The 19,592-nt window shown below is 39.8% G+C and overlaps 1 protein-coding gene across 1 annotated transcript in view; it reads right to left on the bottom strand.

Annotated features, from left to right (window-relative positions):
* Nucleotides 1-19,592, bottom strand: part of USH2A (usherin) — a 710,400-nt gene that overhangs the window by 12,868 nt on the left and 677,940 nt on the right. Inside the window, exons 64-66 of the mRNA XM_021698433.1 lie at nt 7,942-8,148; nt 4,916-5,154; nt 3,919-4,127 (exon numbers count right to left, since the gene is read on the bottom strand). Of these exons, the coding sequence (XP_021554108.1) occupies nt 3,919-4,127; nt 4,916-5,154; nt 7,942-8,148 (655 nt within the window). The remainder of the gene's footprint in view (nt 1-3,918; nt 4,128-4,915; nt 5,155-7,941; nt 8,149-19,592) is intronic.

Below are 19,592 nucleotides of genomic sequence, written 5' to 3'. Positions count from 1 at the left end.
TGGTGGAAATAAATTGGATATCTTTTTTCTTTAGAAATTAAACCCATCTGTTGCTGATGTTAGGAAATATAACAAAATAAGGAATAATTTATACTTGGGCCATCTCAGTATTTAACCACAAGACAACTTTGATTCTTATCTTTCAAAATAAGACATTTTTATAAAGCCATAAGAAAATATTTCTGCAAATGCGAAAACAGGAGCTACCAAACCCTCTTTAAATATCTGTTTTTCCAACATAAATTTTGCCCAGTATCACAATGGACTATACTATACTGTTGTATTTGTCTGTGGCTTCCTTTTGTCACTCAATTCAGTAGATTTCCATGTCTCCTCTGCATCCTAACAGTATAAATACAGAGGAGGCTTGTAAATAATAGGAAAAGAGAAAGATAGGAGCTTTATTTGCCTCGCAGGACACGGAGATCTTCCAGAGGAAAGAGCGATTAAACAACCAAAATCCTCAAAAATAATGGATTTGGAGACTGAGAAAACAGGAAAAGTCGCTATGCCCTTTGCACTTGATGTGTTTTATCTCATTTAATCTTCAAAACCATCTTGTAAGAATTAGTTCCTAATTTTTCAGGTTCAGAGGAGCCAAGTAACTTGCTTAATGTCAGTTGCTGGTAGGAGACCGAGGATCTGAACCCAGACCTGCTAAACCGTAAAGCCCACGTTGCTTTGTTGTAACCAATACACATTTACTCAAAGGAGCACAATTTACTAATTGCTTTATGGGTGCAGTCCAGTGGTGACTAGGGATTTTGTGAGTTGGTTATTAAACCCAACCATTATTGAAAAGTAAATTACGTAAACTGAAATAAATGGTATTAAAAGAAAGGTAATAAATACTCAACTTTCGTAACTCCTTAATCATTTCCCTACAGTGTATTATTATCTATGCCCTTGAGGTTATTTACATCTGTTGTGTCTGGACGGTACAGCGATTACAAGCGCGTACCACCAGCCACCTCTTCCGAGCTGCGCTCCATGCTGTCACACGGGTACCTTGAAATCCGCTGCAGTGGGAGTATTTACCCCACGGAAACTGGCGAGCGCTTCCAATCAGGACATTTTTCTCTCAAGAAGAAGGCCAGTTGTTCAACGTTGACGCCTCACTTCTGTCCTGGTGCCGAAGGTCTAGTTCAGGCACAGGGGGCTGAATGCATTGCTAAAGCCTCTCCAGACCCTTTTCTGAGTATGTAAGTGATCATGCTTATATAAAACTACAAATACTACTTTTAAAGTACTTTTGGTCTGTATTTCCGATCCCTATTTTTTTCTATTCTAGTGTGTATCATGAGTTAAAAGTAGCACGAATGGTATTTACAAACCCCTATGATAGCCAGTCACTGATTGTACTTTTCCATGTCTGTGGATCCAGTAAAGTGGGCCGAGTGAGCCCCTTCTTCCTTGGTGCTACTTCTTCAATGTAAAGGAAGAACAGAAAGGAAGGAATTCTTAAATCTGTTCACTCTGTTTTTTTTGTTGTTGTTGTTGTTTTCCGCAGCATGAGGAAAAAAAAAATCTGGTGAACCTCAGCTTGATGATTAACAAGAGAATTGGTTATCCCTGCACACCTCACACAGTTGTTTTGGCCTGGCCTTCTGGCCAATACACACACACACACAAAACTGGAATAATTAGCAAAACTGGCTTATGGTTGTATTATGAAGGGTAACTCCTTCTCGGGGATGGTGATTATGTTTTCTCCCGCTCCTTGAATACAGTAGCATTTTTTTATTAGTAAGTCAGAATTCAGGTAGGCACAAACATTTCTCATGGTTCCTTTAAGGTTTGTGAAGGGAGGAGGTGAAAATCAGTCTGGAGGAAGTTGAAAGAAAATGGGCAAAGACACGAAGAGCGTTCTTCAGACAAGTTTTGCTATGAAGGGAGGAGTGTGGCAGGCCGCAGAGGTGACATGTGGGAGCGAAACAGCTGTGACTTTAACCGGGATACACTGAAGGTCGCAGGGAGGAGGACGTTCAGCAGCGAAGGGGCTGCTATTCGAAGCACAAGAGGTGGGATTATTTCAGGTAGAAGGACCACCTTCCTCGTCGCAGACAGAAATGAAGCCAATTGCGGGTGAATGCGGTGGTCTGGGGTAGGAAGGGAGCAAACGTCTGACTGGTGACTTGTCTTTTCCTGGTGAATTCGGAGGCAAGGAGTTCTGGAGAATATAGGGAGAGGCGAGTGAGGATAGGATGGGGGTGGGGGGCGGTGTGGGAGGATGTAGGAGGCTTGAGGAGGGTAGAGAAGGTCCGAAATCTTTATTACAGACCAGGGCAACATCATGGTACTGAGGGTGCCACTGAGCTGGGGGATCATGAATTTAGAGTCATAGTTCCACTTTCCAGGGGTGGAAGCTGGCAGGTGACTTCAGCTCTGGCCTTAGTTTGGGGACACTTCATGGTACAGCTTCCAGAGCCTCCGTTCAGATTCTGGTCTACGTGAACGGCATCTTGGAATTACAGTGTATGGTCCACGGACCTGCTTCAGTTTTCTGTGTATTTGGATAATAGCACTGACTTCATCAGCTTGTTCTGAGGATTATTTGTAAAATCCTTGAACAGTGGCAGGACCCACCCTCTCAGAGTGACCTGTTGCTAACATCCTGCCATGTCACCCAGTCCCATTAAGGTCTTTGTATGAGGCTTTGGACTTTCGTGAATGCGTAACTCTTACTTCAAAAAAATGCCAATGCCAAATCCGGAAGATGAGATTATAAATTGATATAATGTGGCTGGAAAGCCAACTTGTGATAAGTATCCAAAATATTAAAATATTTGATGTAATAAATTCCATTCATCGAAATTTAATTTGAAGATGATCGGACATTCAAAGATGGGTTCACAAAGAAATTTCTCACCACATTTATAAAGAAAAATATTAGAACAACTAAAATGCCTAACCAATTCATAGGATGGAAAATTATATAGTCATTCAACTTGGTTAGGCTAAAGCATTTTTAATGTCATGGGAAATGCAAATAAAATGTTTGTCAAGTATAAAAAGCAGACTATGAAATTTTCATTAGAGTATGATCTCAGCCACATAATAGAAACTGCATGAGAAAAGGATTAAAGGAATCAATTAGGCCAAAATGCTAATGTGGTTGCCTCTGGGTGGTGGGATTATAAGCAGAAGTGGCTTTACCGGTGTGTGAACCACACAGCTGCACGGGGCCCCTCACGTAAGAGTCACGAACTTAGCTCTACTGTCACTGTCTTGAAATTCTTAGCGATTTTTGAATAAGGGGACTCATACCTTTACTTTCCACTGGGCCCTGCACATGATGTAGCTGGTTCTGACTCTAAGTACTAATTTTATTCTTAGTACTTTTTGTATTTGTTATTTTTTTAAAGTTTATTTATTGAAGTCATCTCTACAACCAACATAGGGCTCGAACTCACGACCCCAAGATCAGGAGTTGCATGTTCTTCTGACCGAGCCAGCCAGGTGCCCTGTTTTTGTATTTGTCATTTTTAAACAATTGACATATATACCTTATAAATTCTGAAAAGAAGTTATTTTACAGAAATGTAAGGAGGCCCCAATTTATTAGTTAATTGTTCTTCTGTTTTTCTTGAAGTGCCGTATCTCAATGCTTTCTGGAAATACTTTCTGGATTATGCCATGCCATGTAATTTGGAAAGAAAAGGAGTGGCAAACTAAAAAAAAAATCATCTCGGAGGGTGTCTGGGTGGCTCAGTGGGTTAAGTGTCTGCCTTCTCAGGTCCTGGGATCAAACCCCGAGTCAAACAGAGGAGCCTGCTTTTCCCTCTGCTTGTGCTCTCTCTCTCTCTGTCAAATAAATAAATAAAATCTTAAAAAACAAAGCAAAAAAAAAAAAAAGCCAAGTGTCTCCTGGTTTCCCCCCTACCTCTCTGGCTGATGGTGGCAGCCACTTCTACTCACATTCTGTTTGGGTGATGAAGCTGATCCATCCAGAAGCCGTGCTGCCCACCTCGTTGTGGGCCACCACTCTGAGTTTGTAGGTGGTGTAGGGCTGGAGGCCCTCAAGGCTGGCCGTCAGCCCCAGCCCCACATACTTGGTCTCTGCTTGGCCGGGGGCACACAGCGTGGCTAAATCTGGAGGGCAAGCCGCATAGAGCTGAAGCTCATAGCTAGAAGCCGAAAGCAGGCAGTAAGATTAGTTGAACTTTCTTTGAAAACGGGGTATATTTTGTGAGGAGACATTTTGTGTTAGCAAAACCATCAGCTCTTTCTGATTTCCATTTGCGGGAAACTGCTGTCAGTAACACTTTCTTTAATGCCATTGGAAATGAGCAGCAGATGTAACCAGAGTCAAATGTGCTCACATGTGCTGTCCCACCAGCAACTAGCAATCCTTGTTGGTAGAGAGAAATGTCTCTCTTTTCAGAAGAGTGATAAAATTGTTCTCCTCTGTTGAAAATAGAGAATATCATTTTTTTAAACAAATAAATAATAACCAACCAACCAACCAACAAAACCAAAACAAAACAATATCTTTTCATCCAGATTATTTTGAGTGAAATACCTTCCTTGTTTTTCCAAACAGTGGTTCATGACAATATTTTAAATTAGATCAAGCAAGTTCTGATTTAACCACAGAAGTTTTCTGTGTTCCAGCTGAGGCCTATAGAAGGAATAATTCCAGGGAACCATGAGGAGGAGCCTCTTTTTTCAGTGAATGCAAACACATTGCATCATCTTTCTTATTTAAAGACAGTTTGGTTGTTCGCCTTTCTATCTAGTTGATTTTGTGATTTAAACACTTGGCAGGGAACATTACAACTCTAATCAATTTACTTGTCTATTTTGCTATAGGTATTTGTTCAATAAGCACGGCTTCCTTAGGCAGTGCTGGGCAGCTACAAGACTGTATGCATGTCTTATTTTAGCTTATTCATCCTTTTGTCTGGCCCATTACCTTTGAATGACACCATTGGGGAACAGGGGTGGGCTCCACCGGAAGGAACCTGTCCTCGAGGACAGCGTCTGGATTTGGGGAGAGGACAGTCCCGAGGGTGGAGCGGGATGAGTTCTCAGCTCTGCCGTTGGCCCTTTGCTGCAACAATTGAAGCAGGTGCAGGCCTCCACCCCAACGGAGTACGTGGTGAAGGGCTGCAGGCCGTGAAGAGTCTGCTGGGTGGCCATGCCTTCAGACAACTGTAGGAAGACAGAGGAGACTAGATGAGGCCGTGTCACAGATCACAGACAACTGATAAATGTTTATCATGTATCTCACCTCCTACGAAGAGAGTGCCATGCTCCGTACCCTGGGAGATGGACCGGAGCATTTAGCATAACATTTACCCTCAAGGAATTGCCAGTCCGCTTGGAAAGGCATAACTTAAACATGCAAAAAATGTAATGATATAATAGTTAGAAGTTTGAGGTAACAGGATAGAAATCACAATGCATAATATTGTTTATCACTATAGAAAGAGAATAGAATATGGCACAAAACATGCAATATATATATATCTCATATATATATATATATATATATATAAAGATTTATTTATTTATTTAATTGAGAGAGACAGAGAGTGCATCAGCAGGAGGGACAGAAGGAGAGGGTGAGAGAATCCCAAGCAGACTCCACACTGAGCACAGAGCCTTATGCGGGGCTGGATCTCACTACCCCGAGATCATGACCTGAGCCAAAACCAAGTCAGATGCGCCACTGACTGCACCACCCAGGTGGCCCATAAAGTATGTATTTTAAAATTTTTAATTAAATTCCAGTTAGTTAACACAGTGTAATATTAGTTTCAGGTGTACAATTTAGTGATTCATCACCTCCATACAATGCCGGGTGCTCATCGTAGGAAGTGCGCTCCTTCATCCCCACCACCTATTTCACCCATCCGCCACCTACCTCTCCTCTGGGAGTTTGTTCTTTATAATTAAGAGTCTGTTTCTTGGTTTCCCTCTCTCCTTCTTTCCCTTATGATCATTTTTGTTTCTTAAATTCCTCTGACAAATAAATAAATAAAATCTTTAAATTCCACATGAGTGAAATCATACAGTATTTGTCTTCCTCTGACTGACTTATTTTAGCATAATACTCTCTAGGTCCATCCATGTCATTGCCAATGTCAAGATTTCATTCTTTTTTATGGCTGAATCAACTCCATTGTGTATATATATACACTACGTCTTCTTTATCCGTCGATGGACACTTGAGCTATTTCCATAATTTAGCTATTCTAGATAATGCTGCTATAAATATCGGGATGCATGTATCCCTTTGAATTAGTATTTTGGTATCCTTTGGGTAAATACCTAGTAGTGCAATTGCTGGATCATAGGGTAGTTCTATTTTTAACTTTTTGAGGTACCTCCATACTGTTTTCTAGAGTGACCACAACAGTTTGTATTCCCACCAACAGAAACACAAAATACGGATCAAATTCTGTGACCCTCAGAATAATGCCTTTTCAAAAAACAAAACCTATATTTCAATTGTATTTGTAGTCAATATTCACGAAGGTTCATACTTTGCCATTGTTATCAACGTGTGTTTTTTGGGCCAAAAATTCCCTCATATCCATGTTAAATTGAGTATTTAAGAGCTTGAAATATATATCTTATATATTTGTATATGTTATAATTTTTTTATATTTTATGGATATGTAAGAACTTGAAAGTCCATCTCTTCCCCAGCGGTGTTGGTATATATGAAATATAGTCTTTTTTTCAACAGACTTTGTTGCGTTATAAACTTTTGGCTTATTTGGAGCATGTTTTTTATCTCATTGTGGTTTTATTAAGAACTCTGGAACAAAAGAGTTCAGAAACTGGAAAATGAATTTTTACATTCACGTAAGCAACATATAATTAAGAAGAGTTATCTGCTATTTAAAAAAAATGCGTACAATGCACTCCAAATAGAAATTATTTTAGTTTATTAATATTATCATTTTATAACCGTGGATAATCAAGGGTTAATTGTATTTACATCATCTATATTTATTGAATACGAAGCCCTGTAGAAAATATGCTAATATTCCTTTAACATTCAATATGATACCACTTTCCTTGCAAGTTGTCTTCTGAAATTGTGTTTCAATACCTAGAACTCTGACCTCAGAGGATTTCTCCACACTTACCCAAATTGTTCCCTAAATTGGTCTAAATAATTTATAATGTCATAGTAAGATCTGCATAACTCGTCCATGAGGTTCTTTTTGTGAACAAAGTGTTATAATCTACACTTATGAGAAATGTGAGAGTGTTACACACTGTGCTACAGAGAAGAGGCTTTATCCTGCTGACTCTCAGCCTCTTCGTATAAATAATGTAGGAACTGGTCTAATTCATCATTAGGGTCCCTTCAGCCAGTGGCTTCGCTAGAACACGGTGTGAAAGATGATGTCTCTAAATTGTCCATTGTGTTTCCCTCATGTCCCCAAACGTGCCAACACACAAACAGCAGAGCAAGACTTGTGCTGGCCAAACTGTTCTGCTTTCTCCCAAAATGCTGGAACTTTCTCCAAGTCACCGAAAGACTGAGTTTTCAGTGTTATTAGAGACTTTCTCATGCCAGAATGGGGGTCCGAGGATAGTCTTTGCTCTATTTTTTCTTTCTCATATTAACATTTACACCACCAACAATGGCCATGTGTCAATCCCTTACTGTATGGCAATCCTTGACATGCATTTTCTAATTAAATTAAATCAATTGTCACTAAAGTCTTAGGTTTCTTATGTTTGTGGAGTCTTTAATACCTTTAGCACTTCTCTCCCTGAATACTTAAATAATTTCTGTATGTTTCCTAACTCTCACTATTTCTCTCTGATGGATCTTTGTGCTAAGTTCATCATGGGCAATTGAGAACAGATGGGAAAGAAAGAAGTCTCAAGTAGAAGAAAAGGCCAGGGCACCATAGTCAATTTTTACAGAACAAACCAGTCCTGGATTTTTGTTCAGAGTAATCTGCTACTCACCACTGTCTCCACCCCACTGGCGTTGGAGAACAGCTTGTAGAGACTGATGATTCCATTGGGCTTCCCAGGGGCGCTGATGTTGACCACTGCTTGGGTGGAAGAGACTGCATGGAATGTGGGGGCCCCGAGACCTTCTGGGGGAGCAGGCCCAGTTCTACACCATGTCCAGGTACTGGGGGCTTTTCCTGCTGAATTCACGGCCCAGACCTCCAAAGAGAAATCAATAAGACCACTCAAAAGCAAGGTAACTTCAGGCTGGAAGAAAAGTTGGCAACCCAAAGCAACCAAACACAACAGAATGAGATAAACTTGGATCTTGCAATTTTGTCATCACAGAGGAGAGCAAGTTCTTCCTCTTTTTTGCCTTTGGCCATGTGAACACAAAGGGGGCCAATTAGGAGCCCTAACGTCAGAATGCAGCAGGCTGGTTAAAGCCTAATGAAAAACTCCTCATCTCTGAGTGGGGTGTAGAGTGATTTTGTCAGCTTCCGCAACCTGAATGGATCTGCAGACTACATAAAACTCAGCAATTCTTAAACACCGTCCCCACCAAATCTGCATGAAAATTAAATTTTCCTTTCATCAAGGAGGGAATAAACATATGGAAGGATGCATAATCTTATTTATCAAGAACCATTTGTATAATTAAACACGAATATCCTAAAAGGTTGCCTTAGGTCGTCATTTGCATGAGTAAGTAATTTGTACAATGTCAGGTACAATAGACAGAGTAGATGGATGTGTGAGTGTATAGGGTTAAATTAGGCCCAATAACAGCCAACTACACAGTGATCAATCAGAATGATAGATCTAAATGGCAATATAAGAAGACTGTCTGCATGTTTAGGAGTAGGAGTATTCCTTAGTAAGCTTTCGTGGTGTGCAAATCTAACTTCAGGAAATTTTCTTTCTCATCCAGTGTCTTCTACTATGTCTTCTAATATATATATATATATACATATATATATATATTTATTTATTTATTTATATTTGTCCTGAGCTTTTAAAGTCTGAAAAACTTGTTTGATTCCATAGTACACACGTGCCAGGTGTGCAGTGTTAAAAAAGCACGCAGAACATCCAAAATATGAGATGCTTAGAAACAGACCGTAGAATTTACTCCGCAGCGAGAGCTTAGCTTTGTTTTTGTTTCTTCTACTTAGTGTTATAGTGTTTCTCTGTATTTCTGTAAAAATATTCTGTTCCTAAACCTCAGCAATTAGAAATTCTTCATCACTAACTGGGAATATATGTAGGACTTAGCGTCTTTTGTCTTTGACAGGAGACCTTCATAATATACTGCCCTTTTTCTTAGTCTTTCTTTTTAGTATTCAATCAATTTGAGATCAAAATAACATTCATATAAATCAACGTGTTTATGCAAAGCAGGATCAGCCTATTTACATGAGCTACTCAAAGCAGTTACAATGAAGAGAAAGCTGACTGAAATAATGAAGAATTATGGATTTCACAAAACTTGTCCCACAAGGCAATGTTTCTGTTATACCAAACTGCCAGAAGAAACAAAAAAGAAACTGTCAATACCTCTTTGTCTGTTGAGGTAAAAAGTCCTTTACACAAAAATTGCGTGGATTTCTGCCTATGCCCAATGAAGCAAGAAACAAGAAACTGAAGTATAGTAGTTCAGGATTCAGAATAAAAATGCTAACAGAGGGGCACCTGGGTGGCTCAGTTGGTTGAGCGTCCCACACGGTTTCAGCTCAGGTCCCGATTTCAGGATGGTGAGATTGAGCCTTGAGTCAGGCTCCACACTCAGCATGGAGTCTGCTTGGGATTCTCTCTCCCTTTGCCCCCCCCACTCGTGTGCACACTCTCTCTCTAAAATAAATAAATCTTTAAGAAAATGCGAACAGATATGCTTATGATTTCTACTGAGAAACAATGAGCCCAAGATTTGGGTCCATCTTTAGAGGGTGGAGAAAGAAGCAGCAGAGATCTTACATGGGAAATTTTGATCAATATGACCTGATCTTTTAATTTTAATGAACCAATATAAAAATCAAGAAATAAAATGTCTTGTGAACATGGAGTTGCCTACTGTATCTATCTCTATTCTTTCTGTCATCTATCTAATCCATTCGTCCATCCATCCATCACCACCTATTTACCTACATTTTACCTGACAAGCTAATCCATCTGGTTTGTGACCCAAGATTTCCTGTCATGATCATTGGGTACAAAAATGTGGGCTCTTTCTGTGTGGGTTGCTCACAGAAAAGAAGGGACATATTGGTGGGGTGGGAGCAAGTAAAGCTTATGAATTTCAAGTCAAAGTGACAAAAATTAAGGATACTCTTCATTTTTTAAATTTATTCACAATATCCTTATTCCTACAGTATCCAGCTGAACATATTTACTCTTTTATAATAAAAAAGATGATTAAAGTTTTCACTAAAACAATTATTCGTGTTTAGTGAACACTTGCACACACACACACACACACAATTATAACTGTAAGAGTTAAGGAACCTCCCAATGAAGAACGTTATAAACAAGAACAAGTTGGGACTGGCCGAATTAGGGTGTTCTCTTCTCTAAGGTTTTGGTTGTAACCATGACAAGAGTTATAATGTAAGAAGATGTCACAGAGAACATAGATCAACCATTTGGATAAAACCAAAACAACTAAGACCATTTAACCACAAATTCTATAATTGACTAGAAAAAAAGTAGATTAATTTCTGTTTATATTTCTGTTTTCAGTTTAATTTAAAAAAATCTAACCAGTGACCATTACCATCTTTATGTTATTATCCATTAAAGAAATGAAATTGTTCTTTTATTTATTATCCCCCTTCCCCGGGACTAATGACTGTATTTTGCCTTAAAAAATTTCAATTACCTTGTGTCAACATCTGCCACCAAGCTGCCAAAATCCCATTTCTGTGGAAACAGGTTTAATCATCTCTTCTCTGTTTAAAACTGCCTCCTAGAAATCTTCCATCAGAGGAGTCTTTGTCAAAAAGTGTTCCTTGGCCACGATCATCAAAATCATTTTGCGTACCTATATCAGAATTTGTGGCAGAAGGACCTTGGAACCTGTCTTTCTAACGCATTTCCAAGTGATTCTTGTGCCCAAGATTATATGAGAAACACAGAAGGCTACTCTCTATAGAACCTGGTACAGAATCTAGGCACTATACATTTTAAATTTCTATTCATATGTCATAAGAATAGAAATTTAGAGTTGTACTCTGCATTTCCTTTGTCGTTACCTTCAGCCATTCAAAAAAGCATGAAGCATGTATCTGTTTGAAGATGTTACAGCTGCATTAATCATCATAGAGTTTATTACAGTGGTCATGGTTCCAAACAGAACCAGAGTTCACTAGCTTTGTAGAACCATCATTTGCTACCTAGTTTTCACTCCAGGTGTAAATTTCTTGAAATCCTGATATTTCTGAAACTTGTTGGATCCATTTTTCCCTTGCAGCATATTATTCTAAATACTCCCAATTCTTCTCAACACATTTCTCCTTTTAATTTGCTTCCAGAAAGGAAGCAAGAATGTGTGAACAGAAGTATTTGTAATAATTGCTGTAAAAGAGACAGAGAAGGAACCATGACTCTGAAGAGGACCAGGGAAGGGGAGATAGATCTGAAAATTCTCCCAGAGTGGTAGCCCATTGGGTGCTTACAGTATTGTGCTAGTTATTCTTTAGCCCAACTTCTACACGTAACTGTAGAGTTTAGTGCTTTGTCTTACACGAAGCTTTAGTGCTTTATAGCTTTCTGAAATAGCATTCCTTAGGACTGATATTTTCCAAGTATAGTCTAAATGCAAAGAGAAATTCTTAATGTAAATCTCTGGGGACTTCCTGATGTGTTTTTCTTTCTCATATCATAAATCTCCTTAGTTGTAAAAATATGTTATGATTCTTTTGGCTGAGAGATCATCATGCTACAAGTCTTGTTAAAGTCCAGGGAACAGCTTAGAAATGTTGTCTACACTGTTAGCATCCAATTGATGTCTACTTGTTCTTGTACTCACTCTCATTTTCCATACAAAAACAGAATGCAGGAATAATGAAATTCAGCCAGTGATCTTTCAAAGAAAACCTCTAATCTGTTGCCTCCTAATGTAAGTGACAGTGACTGTCCTTGCCCTTGGAGCAATTTGAGATTTTGTTCTTTTTCCAGTCTGCTTATTATAAGAGTTGTATTATGCCTGTTGCTCTCAAAAGATTAAGATTTGGAGGCATTTTTGAGATCTCTGCAACTTCCGTGATATTCTGTAACATGCTTCCTTGTGGAATAATGACAATTTTTGATAGCACAAAAGCATTTCAACAATACTGATGATATATTCATATTGAACAGCACTAGGGAAGCAACTTCATTCTTTCTAAAACTAGAGAACATGAATATATTTTTGTGACAATTCACATCAGAAATAAACAAAAACCCAACATGAATGTCCAAATGCCAGCAATTAAGAAGTAGAGTAAATAGGTTGCATGTTAACAGACAAACAATTAAATTATTTGTTTCCTAGGGGCATGTAATGAGATTGTTATCACATTCCCATGAGGGAGACAAGTAGATATTAAAAAGGTCTTTCCAATACCTGTATTGGCTAAGGCCAACAGCTAATTCAATAGATTCGATCAAAATCATCACTTCTTTCACTGCTCCTGATTTATGACTTTGACTGTAGTTAGTCATCACTCATTGCAGTTTGTTCTCCAGTGCTCATAAATTATGCCTCATAAATAAAAAGATACAATCAAGGAAATCATATCAATTCACCTACAACCTTGGAGTATATTTTCCCATGGCATTTACACTAATGCCTTTTTAAAGGGTAGCCTGTTGTGGGTTTTGAATATGTTTGAATAGCAATATGCCAAAATGGGCTTTGCCAGAATTATGGTTAGAGAGACTCATGGCTAAAAAGAGAAAGCAATAAACCTGAAATTACATGATTACAAGATTATTTTATTTCATGAGAAGTCCTGCAGGCTATAGTCATAAAGGACTAGCTTGTTGAAAAGCTCTGTGTAGCTGCCTATTTAATTCTCTACCTATCTGATTTTCTTTCATCATCAAATGGACTTTTTCAGCATCTCTGTTTGCATGATACTTTACTGGATATATTATAGTTCTACTTCCACAGATATAGTCCCTGCATTCCAGGTTCCTTTTATCTGAAACACTTTGGATCAGACAAGATGGAACACGATTTTAATTGAATTCTGGGACCCAGGGGAAGAAGGGTACAACAAGACATTGTCTTCCTTTCTACTGGTACTTTTGAAATTCAGAGATGTGAAGCTACTGAAGAAATTATAAGACATTTTCTTTGCTAGAAATGGGTGTCTTCTGTCACTCATGCTTAGTACACTACCTTGCTCTTTGGAGTCACTCAATATATATGAATATGAGGGAGGGAAAACTGGCTTCAACGTTAGTGGGAAATCCTAAAATTAGCCTCAGTTTGATTTTAGTGATAATAATGAGAATTTGGAATTTATCATGTACTACTTTTTATTGCTTCTATCTGTTCTCCCCGTGAGAAAATAGGAACCCAGTTCCATCCAGCTCTTATGGAGGATACATAAAAGTAGTTAAGGGGTTCACTGAGCCCTTGCACTTTTATAAGTGTATTATATGTACTAATTTATCTCATCCTCCCAACAATTCTATCAGGTTGGTATTATATTGTCACTGGTTTGCATGAGGAAACAGGCACAGAGAAATTTCTGCAACTTGGAAGTGGGAGGGCTGGCTTTCCAATACAGGTACGTGGTGTAAAAGCCCAAACTCTTTGGACTTTTTCTACATAAGGTCATTGATGGAAGACCTGGGCACATCTTCCAAGTGTTTGACATTGCGCTCTGGGACTGTCATAGAGCCCTATAGAGACTGGATATTACTCCAGAGAGCAGCCTCAAAGTGAGACGGTGGGAATTACCACAAACATCATGGCGTCCATTTCTGCTGGCACTTACCATGTTTTAACACTATTTTGCATGTCACACAGAAGCAAACAGTATTCACATACTTTCCATACTGCTCCAAACATGTAAAGGTAGTGAAATTCCATTATGTTAACTAAAATGATAACCATACCCCACTGATATAACATTGGACACGTATATATTCTCCACAATAAGTTGCTAGAAAAAACTAGGATCACAATAAATAAATAAACAAACAAAAAAACGTAAATAAACAAACACCAAATGAATAGGTCATATACATTAGGAAGGAAACAACTTATAAACTGTATAAGATATAGCAATAGAGCAGAGAATGGTTGAATTGTTCAGGAGGTGCTCTCAGGAAACGATAATCAAGCTGGAATGCTAATGCAAGAAGAAGGCCACAATGTGAAGACGTAGGGGGAAAACATTCTGGGCAAAAGAAGAGCAAATGCAAAGTCCCTGAGGCTGGATTCTCAAGAAGGCTAGTGCAGGCAGGCTTAGTGAGTAAGGGCCAGAGAGCAATGAGATGAGGACAGAGGTGGACAAATGAAAGTCCCCATTGAACCAGAGAGGAGTTTGCATTTTATGGGAAGCCAAGGGAGGGTTCCCAGCAGGGAACTGACTTTATCTGATGTACATTTTACAGAAATAACTGGGTATTGATTACTTTTTATGAATTTATCTATTATTTTAATTTTATATGTGAGTGACAATGCCCTGGCCTTTAAATTAACTTATTTAAAGTTTACAGCCACCCTACTAAGGTAGGTCTTTTTACCCTAATGTTATGGATAAGGAAATGAAGGCTTAGAGGGTTTAAATCACTTGCTACGACTACAGAACCAGTGAATCCTGGAGCCCAGATTACATTCTGAGTCAGTTTATCTTTGCAGGGTTAGGATTCATGCCCTGATGGGGGTGACTTGAGGAAGCTGTGGTTCAGCAGAACAATTACTGGACTTGGGTCTGAGTTCTGATTCTTCCACTTCTTAGGTAACTTGCACAGTCATTCAGGCTTCTGATTATACAGAGGGAAATAATAATACCTATCGCACAGGGCTATGCTGAGATTTGCGTGCAAGAATGTTATGTATAAGTTTCCAAAGAATGGGTTGGTGGATAAATACGTTTATAAGTATCTTATCAAGATTTTGAAAGCCCCAGAGCAGTATATAAATGCAATTTGGAGCAACCATGGGGTGAATTTAAGGACACAGCTTTGGAACCTGAATTTCAGGTTCAAAGTCAAGTTCTTCCACTCACCAGCTGTATCCTGGGGCATGTTAACAATCATGCAGTGCATCAGATTTCTAAATGTTATTATTAGTAATAGCCCTTATCTCAAATGGTTGTTATGAGTTAATACATGTAAAGCTCTTAACATAGCGCATAGCGAGCATGAAAAAATAATAATGATTATTATATCTTTCGTGTGAAAAGTTAGGAGAGAGTGACTTGACAGCTTGAAAGAGAAAGTGGGACTAAGTAACAATTCTGTACTCACTTATGGGTTCCATGTAGCTGTGATGGAGCAACCATAGATTTGAAGACCCTTCACAGCATTTCAAGTTTAGGCCACATCTCTGTGTATCTTTCTCCAGGTACTTCTCTGCTCTCAAATTTTGAGGGTTAGAGCAAATGTATGCCTGACTTTTGAGAAATGTTGTTCTTACATCAACATTTGTATATTGGATGGCATTGTCTACTTTGCCTTACTGTTAATGAAAATTTCTTAAATACATCCCAGAGTCTAAGTGAAAGGAGACACTGGAGCAATTCATTGGATTCTTCAGAGAAAAGAATTTTATTTCCGGTTCCCATTACAAACATGCTATTGGCATCAAGGAGAGAACTGCACAGTTTCCAAGATGTTTTTAGGCATCTTAGTAATGATCATATCCATCAGCAGATAGATAAATCAATTCACAAGAGAGAGTCTCAACCATCTTCTTAAAGATTTCAATTGAATGCATGTGATTTACTTAAGCGTCTTAACGTTTTTTGTTTCCACCTGCAGATTTGATTGCTTCATGTAGCAAGACATTTATTTAGAATTTAATGGAAATATAACATCAGTCTAAGTACTTATGTGCAATCCTCCTTAAGCCTTCAGATTTACTTAGTGTTTTATCAATAATCATGGAGTGGTGAGCCAAAGCTTGCCAGGTGATCTTCTAGCCTGGAAAGGATTCTTCGTCACATATTGAGTGAGAAGCAGCACCAATCTGAGGTATGGGGAATATGCTATGTATGCTCCCTTTGCCTGCCCTGCTTTGTGCACTGGGAAGTGACTCTGCAGACTGCCTAGGGATCTTCTCCTCCCTCTGGCTTCTTTCCAGTTGGATTTGATCAAAGGAAGGAGAGAGTTCAGTTTTTTAATGTCTCCTGATCCCTCTCTTTGGCACCCCAGTTTGGCAAGACTGCATTCTTTCTCTATGGGGACAGCCCCTCCTCGCTGGCCTTAGCATTTGCTGGGTTCCAGGAGCAGATTCTTCCCCTTTAGGCCTAGAAGGTAATAGCGTCTGGCTATTGCTGGTCCCTGGGTACTTTAACCTCCCTTGTTGATTCTCTTAATGCTGCCCACACCTCAATAAATAGCCTTTTCATTTAATTCTCTTCAAAAGCCCCTTTGAGTATGCCATCTGTTTCCTGCTGAGATTCTGACACCGGGGAGAACATTTCCAAACCTTACACAGGCCCCAATAACAATGGGTGGGCTGAGATTGGCATTGGATCGTAAGCATGGAGAGATTGGAAATAATTTTGTGAGACTGAAGAAATAGAGGAATAGTGCCTTCTCATGTCTGCATAGAATGATTTCAGTCAAGTACCACCTGTGCTGCTCAAGCCCATCTGGCCAGAGAGTGGAATGAGAGGGGTCATGAGAGTCTGGTGCTGTCCTTGAAGATAAGGCATTCTCTGTTCCTCTCTGCTTTTCTGCTGCACCATCACTTGGATCTTTCAAATATCTTTCTTCATAGCTTATACTACCATCCCTATATTTTTATGGATATATTATTCATGGGTGTGCTTATCTTATCAACTAAACTTTAAGCCCCTGAGGAACAGAGTTTTTAGCTTCCTGCCCCAATCCTAGTAACGAGGCATACACTTCGAACATGGTGGGCCTTTAATAATAAGTTATTATGTATTCAAGTACTAGGATAAAGGGAAATAAGTAAAACATGTCTCATCCTTTCCTGGATATTTTTTTAGGACCAAATCAGGTGATTTGGGGGAGCCTTGATTTCCATGGTCAACTCACTGAAACAGGAGCTGTTGGTGAAGAGCCATGAGGGCAGGTTGGAATTACATATTATCTACCTTCAGTTGGAGAAAATTTGGTTACATCTAATATTTTATGTCCAGCAAACAAGCTTCCAACACAAAGATAGGAGGATCAATATTGGCTTCGGTGAAATATAAATTTGGGTTGCACCAGCGTGAGGGTGAGAACCAAGGCATCTTCAGAGGAATGGCTTGTATCAAAGGCAAAGTAAAGATTGCCAACAATTGCAGCTTAGCAATGAACCCTAAGGGATGCCATGAGAGAGAAAAAGAATGAAAAGAGGTGCACACATGTGAACTAGAGCATGCTCCTGGGTGTGTTCACACACACATAGGTAGAAATGATCTCCTATTGGAACAAAAAAAAAAACAAAAAACAAAAACAAAAAAGACACGGTTCCTGGTCCAGTGGCAGAATTCTGATTTCTATTCATGGAAGTGTCGTGATGGCCTTTGGTCTAAGCTGTAGCACTTTGGCTCTAAAGTTTTAGGACAAATGCACTGTTTGAGACAGACCACATCAATAAATCATTTAATACCTTGAGCTGTGGGAGCTGGGGGTGGGAGCAGCTTAGTTCTTGTGGGAGAGACTAACCAAACAAAAGCTTCCATGCTGGTCAGAAATACGTTAGCGAGATTAATACCTAATTAAATGCAAGTCCAAAACCAAACAGAAAACATGCTCAATACATTTTCTCTAAAAGTGGCATAGAAAATGCTTAGGAACGGCATGGGATAAAGGTGATAGCAACAGAAAACAAACCATCTGAATCGAGTAGCTAGTCACAGAAGTGTAGACTCAGAGTTGGAAGGAATCCTAGTCATGGGTATGTGGGCAAGGTAGTTTTGTCCTGAGAAGAGAAATGGCAAGGACAAAGAAGACTGGACCCCCTGATTGAAGGGGCATCACAGTTTCAGAACTGTGACTCACGATAGAGACGTTAAGCGTTTTCTTAACCTGGCTCTTTTCTGTCTTGGAAGAAAGTACCTCCTTTTTTTAATATAGTAGGGGCTAAGGGTAGAGGGGGGAGGTGGGCCTACTTGTAGCAGGCATCCAGCTAGACAGATAAGATCTCTCAGTTCTCTTAACACCCATTTTTTTTTTTTAAAGTGAGGCTATGAGAAATTAAGTGCCTTGGCCAACCTGTGTGATTTTTCACTCAGTTTCATCTCCCTGCTGTGAGTATCTAAGGAGAAAGAGCCTAGGAATTAGGACTGTTTCACGGTAGCATGGTGGTGTGCGTCATGTGCTGGGGCAGCCCTTGTTTCTGGCTGAACGTGTTTCCCACAGATTCATAAAGCCTTGGCTGTAGGACGGGGGTCCTGTGACCAGGCCTATTTGATCAAAGTCCTCCATTCTCTTGGTCACAGGACTATAAGGTGTTAGGCAGTTCGTGAGAGTCTGGCTCTTGGTTGACTTATGAATACTGAGAGAGAGAAGCCCTCTTTCCACTCTGAGGTGGGAGGGTAAGAATAATAATACCTATCATAATTGCTCTGGGTGAGTAGTGCCTATGTGTGAGGTGTTGGCCTAAGCATATTTATGTATCAACTCATTCAATCTCAAAGCAAGCCCAATCAAGAGAAGCTAAAGTTTGATTAGAATTTTTTAAAGTGTATGGTTGTAGATCACCCCCACGGAGGCTCCTAGAATTTAGAACTGGGGGGAGCCTCCATCTAAACACGGGGGGAAACCACTGGGAGAGGTTAATTTGCTTAAGGATCCAGATATAGTAAGAGAAGGACTCGAAGCTGCTGTCCTTTCTCCTTCTCCCTTCCAGCTCTTCACCCACAGTGTGGGGGTTGCCCAGAGAAGGCCCCAGCAGCTCCTCCTGCAGTCTTCACACAGATGTTTTTGGCAGGAACAGTGAGGGTCCGTCCCCTTGTCTGTCTCCTTCTCAGCCCTTCCTTCCAACCTCTTTGGCATACATTTTCAGACAGAACTGTTTGGAGCCAGGGTTGGTGTGTTAGAAAGCAGCGGGCTGCCATCCATCGTGGCCTCCCACAGCACCAGCCCTAAGATCAGTCCTACACGTAATGAGTCGTAGGGTTTCCTCTGAGGCTGACCTGTCACTTCTCAGTCACCCAGTGACGAGGCACTGGAAGCCTTCCAGCCTTCAGAGATCGTGTGAGCGTGGGTGCTTATTGCAAAAACCTGTCAAAGTGGGGGAATTTTTCAGGAAAACTAATTAAGTCACTGACAGCATGATTCGGTGAAAGGGGGAGCCATGGCAGGCCCTAGCAAATCCATGGTGAGTCATTGCCTTAAGCGAGAGTATGAATATGAATGCACAATTACTGGGAGCTGCTCATCAGCCCCAGCTCTCTCCCTGCAGGTAAAAACTGAAGCTGCTCATGGAGTAGACTCACACCCAGGCCCCTCTCCAAAGCCTGTGCAGAGACTGTTGTCTTAAT

The sequence above is a fragment of the Neomonachus schauinslandi genome, chromosome 6, assembly GCF_002201575.2.
Source record: "Neomonachus schauinslandi chromosome 6, ASM220157v2, whole genome shotgun sequence".
Classification (NCBI taxonomy): domain Eukaryota; kingdom Metazoa; phylum Chordata; class Mammalia; order Carnivora; family Phocidae; genus Neomonachus; species Neomonachus schauinslandi.
The sequence above is the reverse complement of the archived record's forward strand: the minus strand, read 5'-3'. Positions and strand labels throughout refer to the sequence as shown.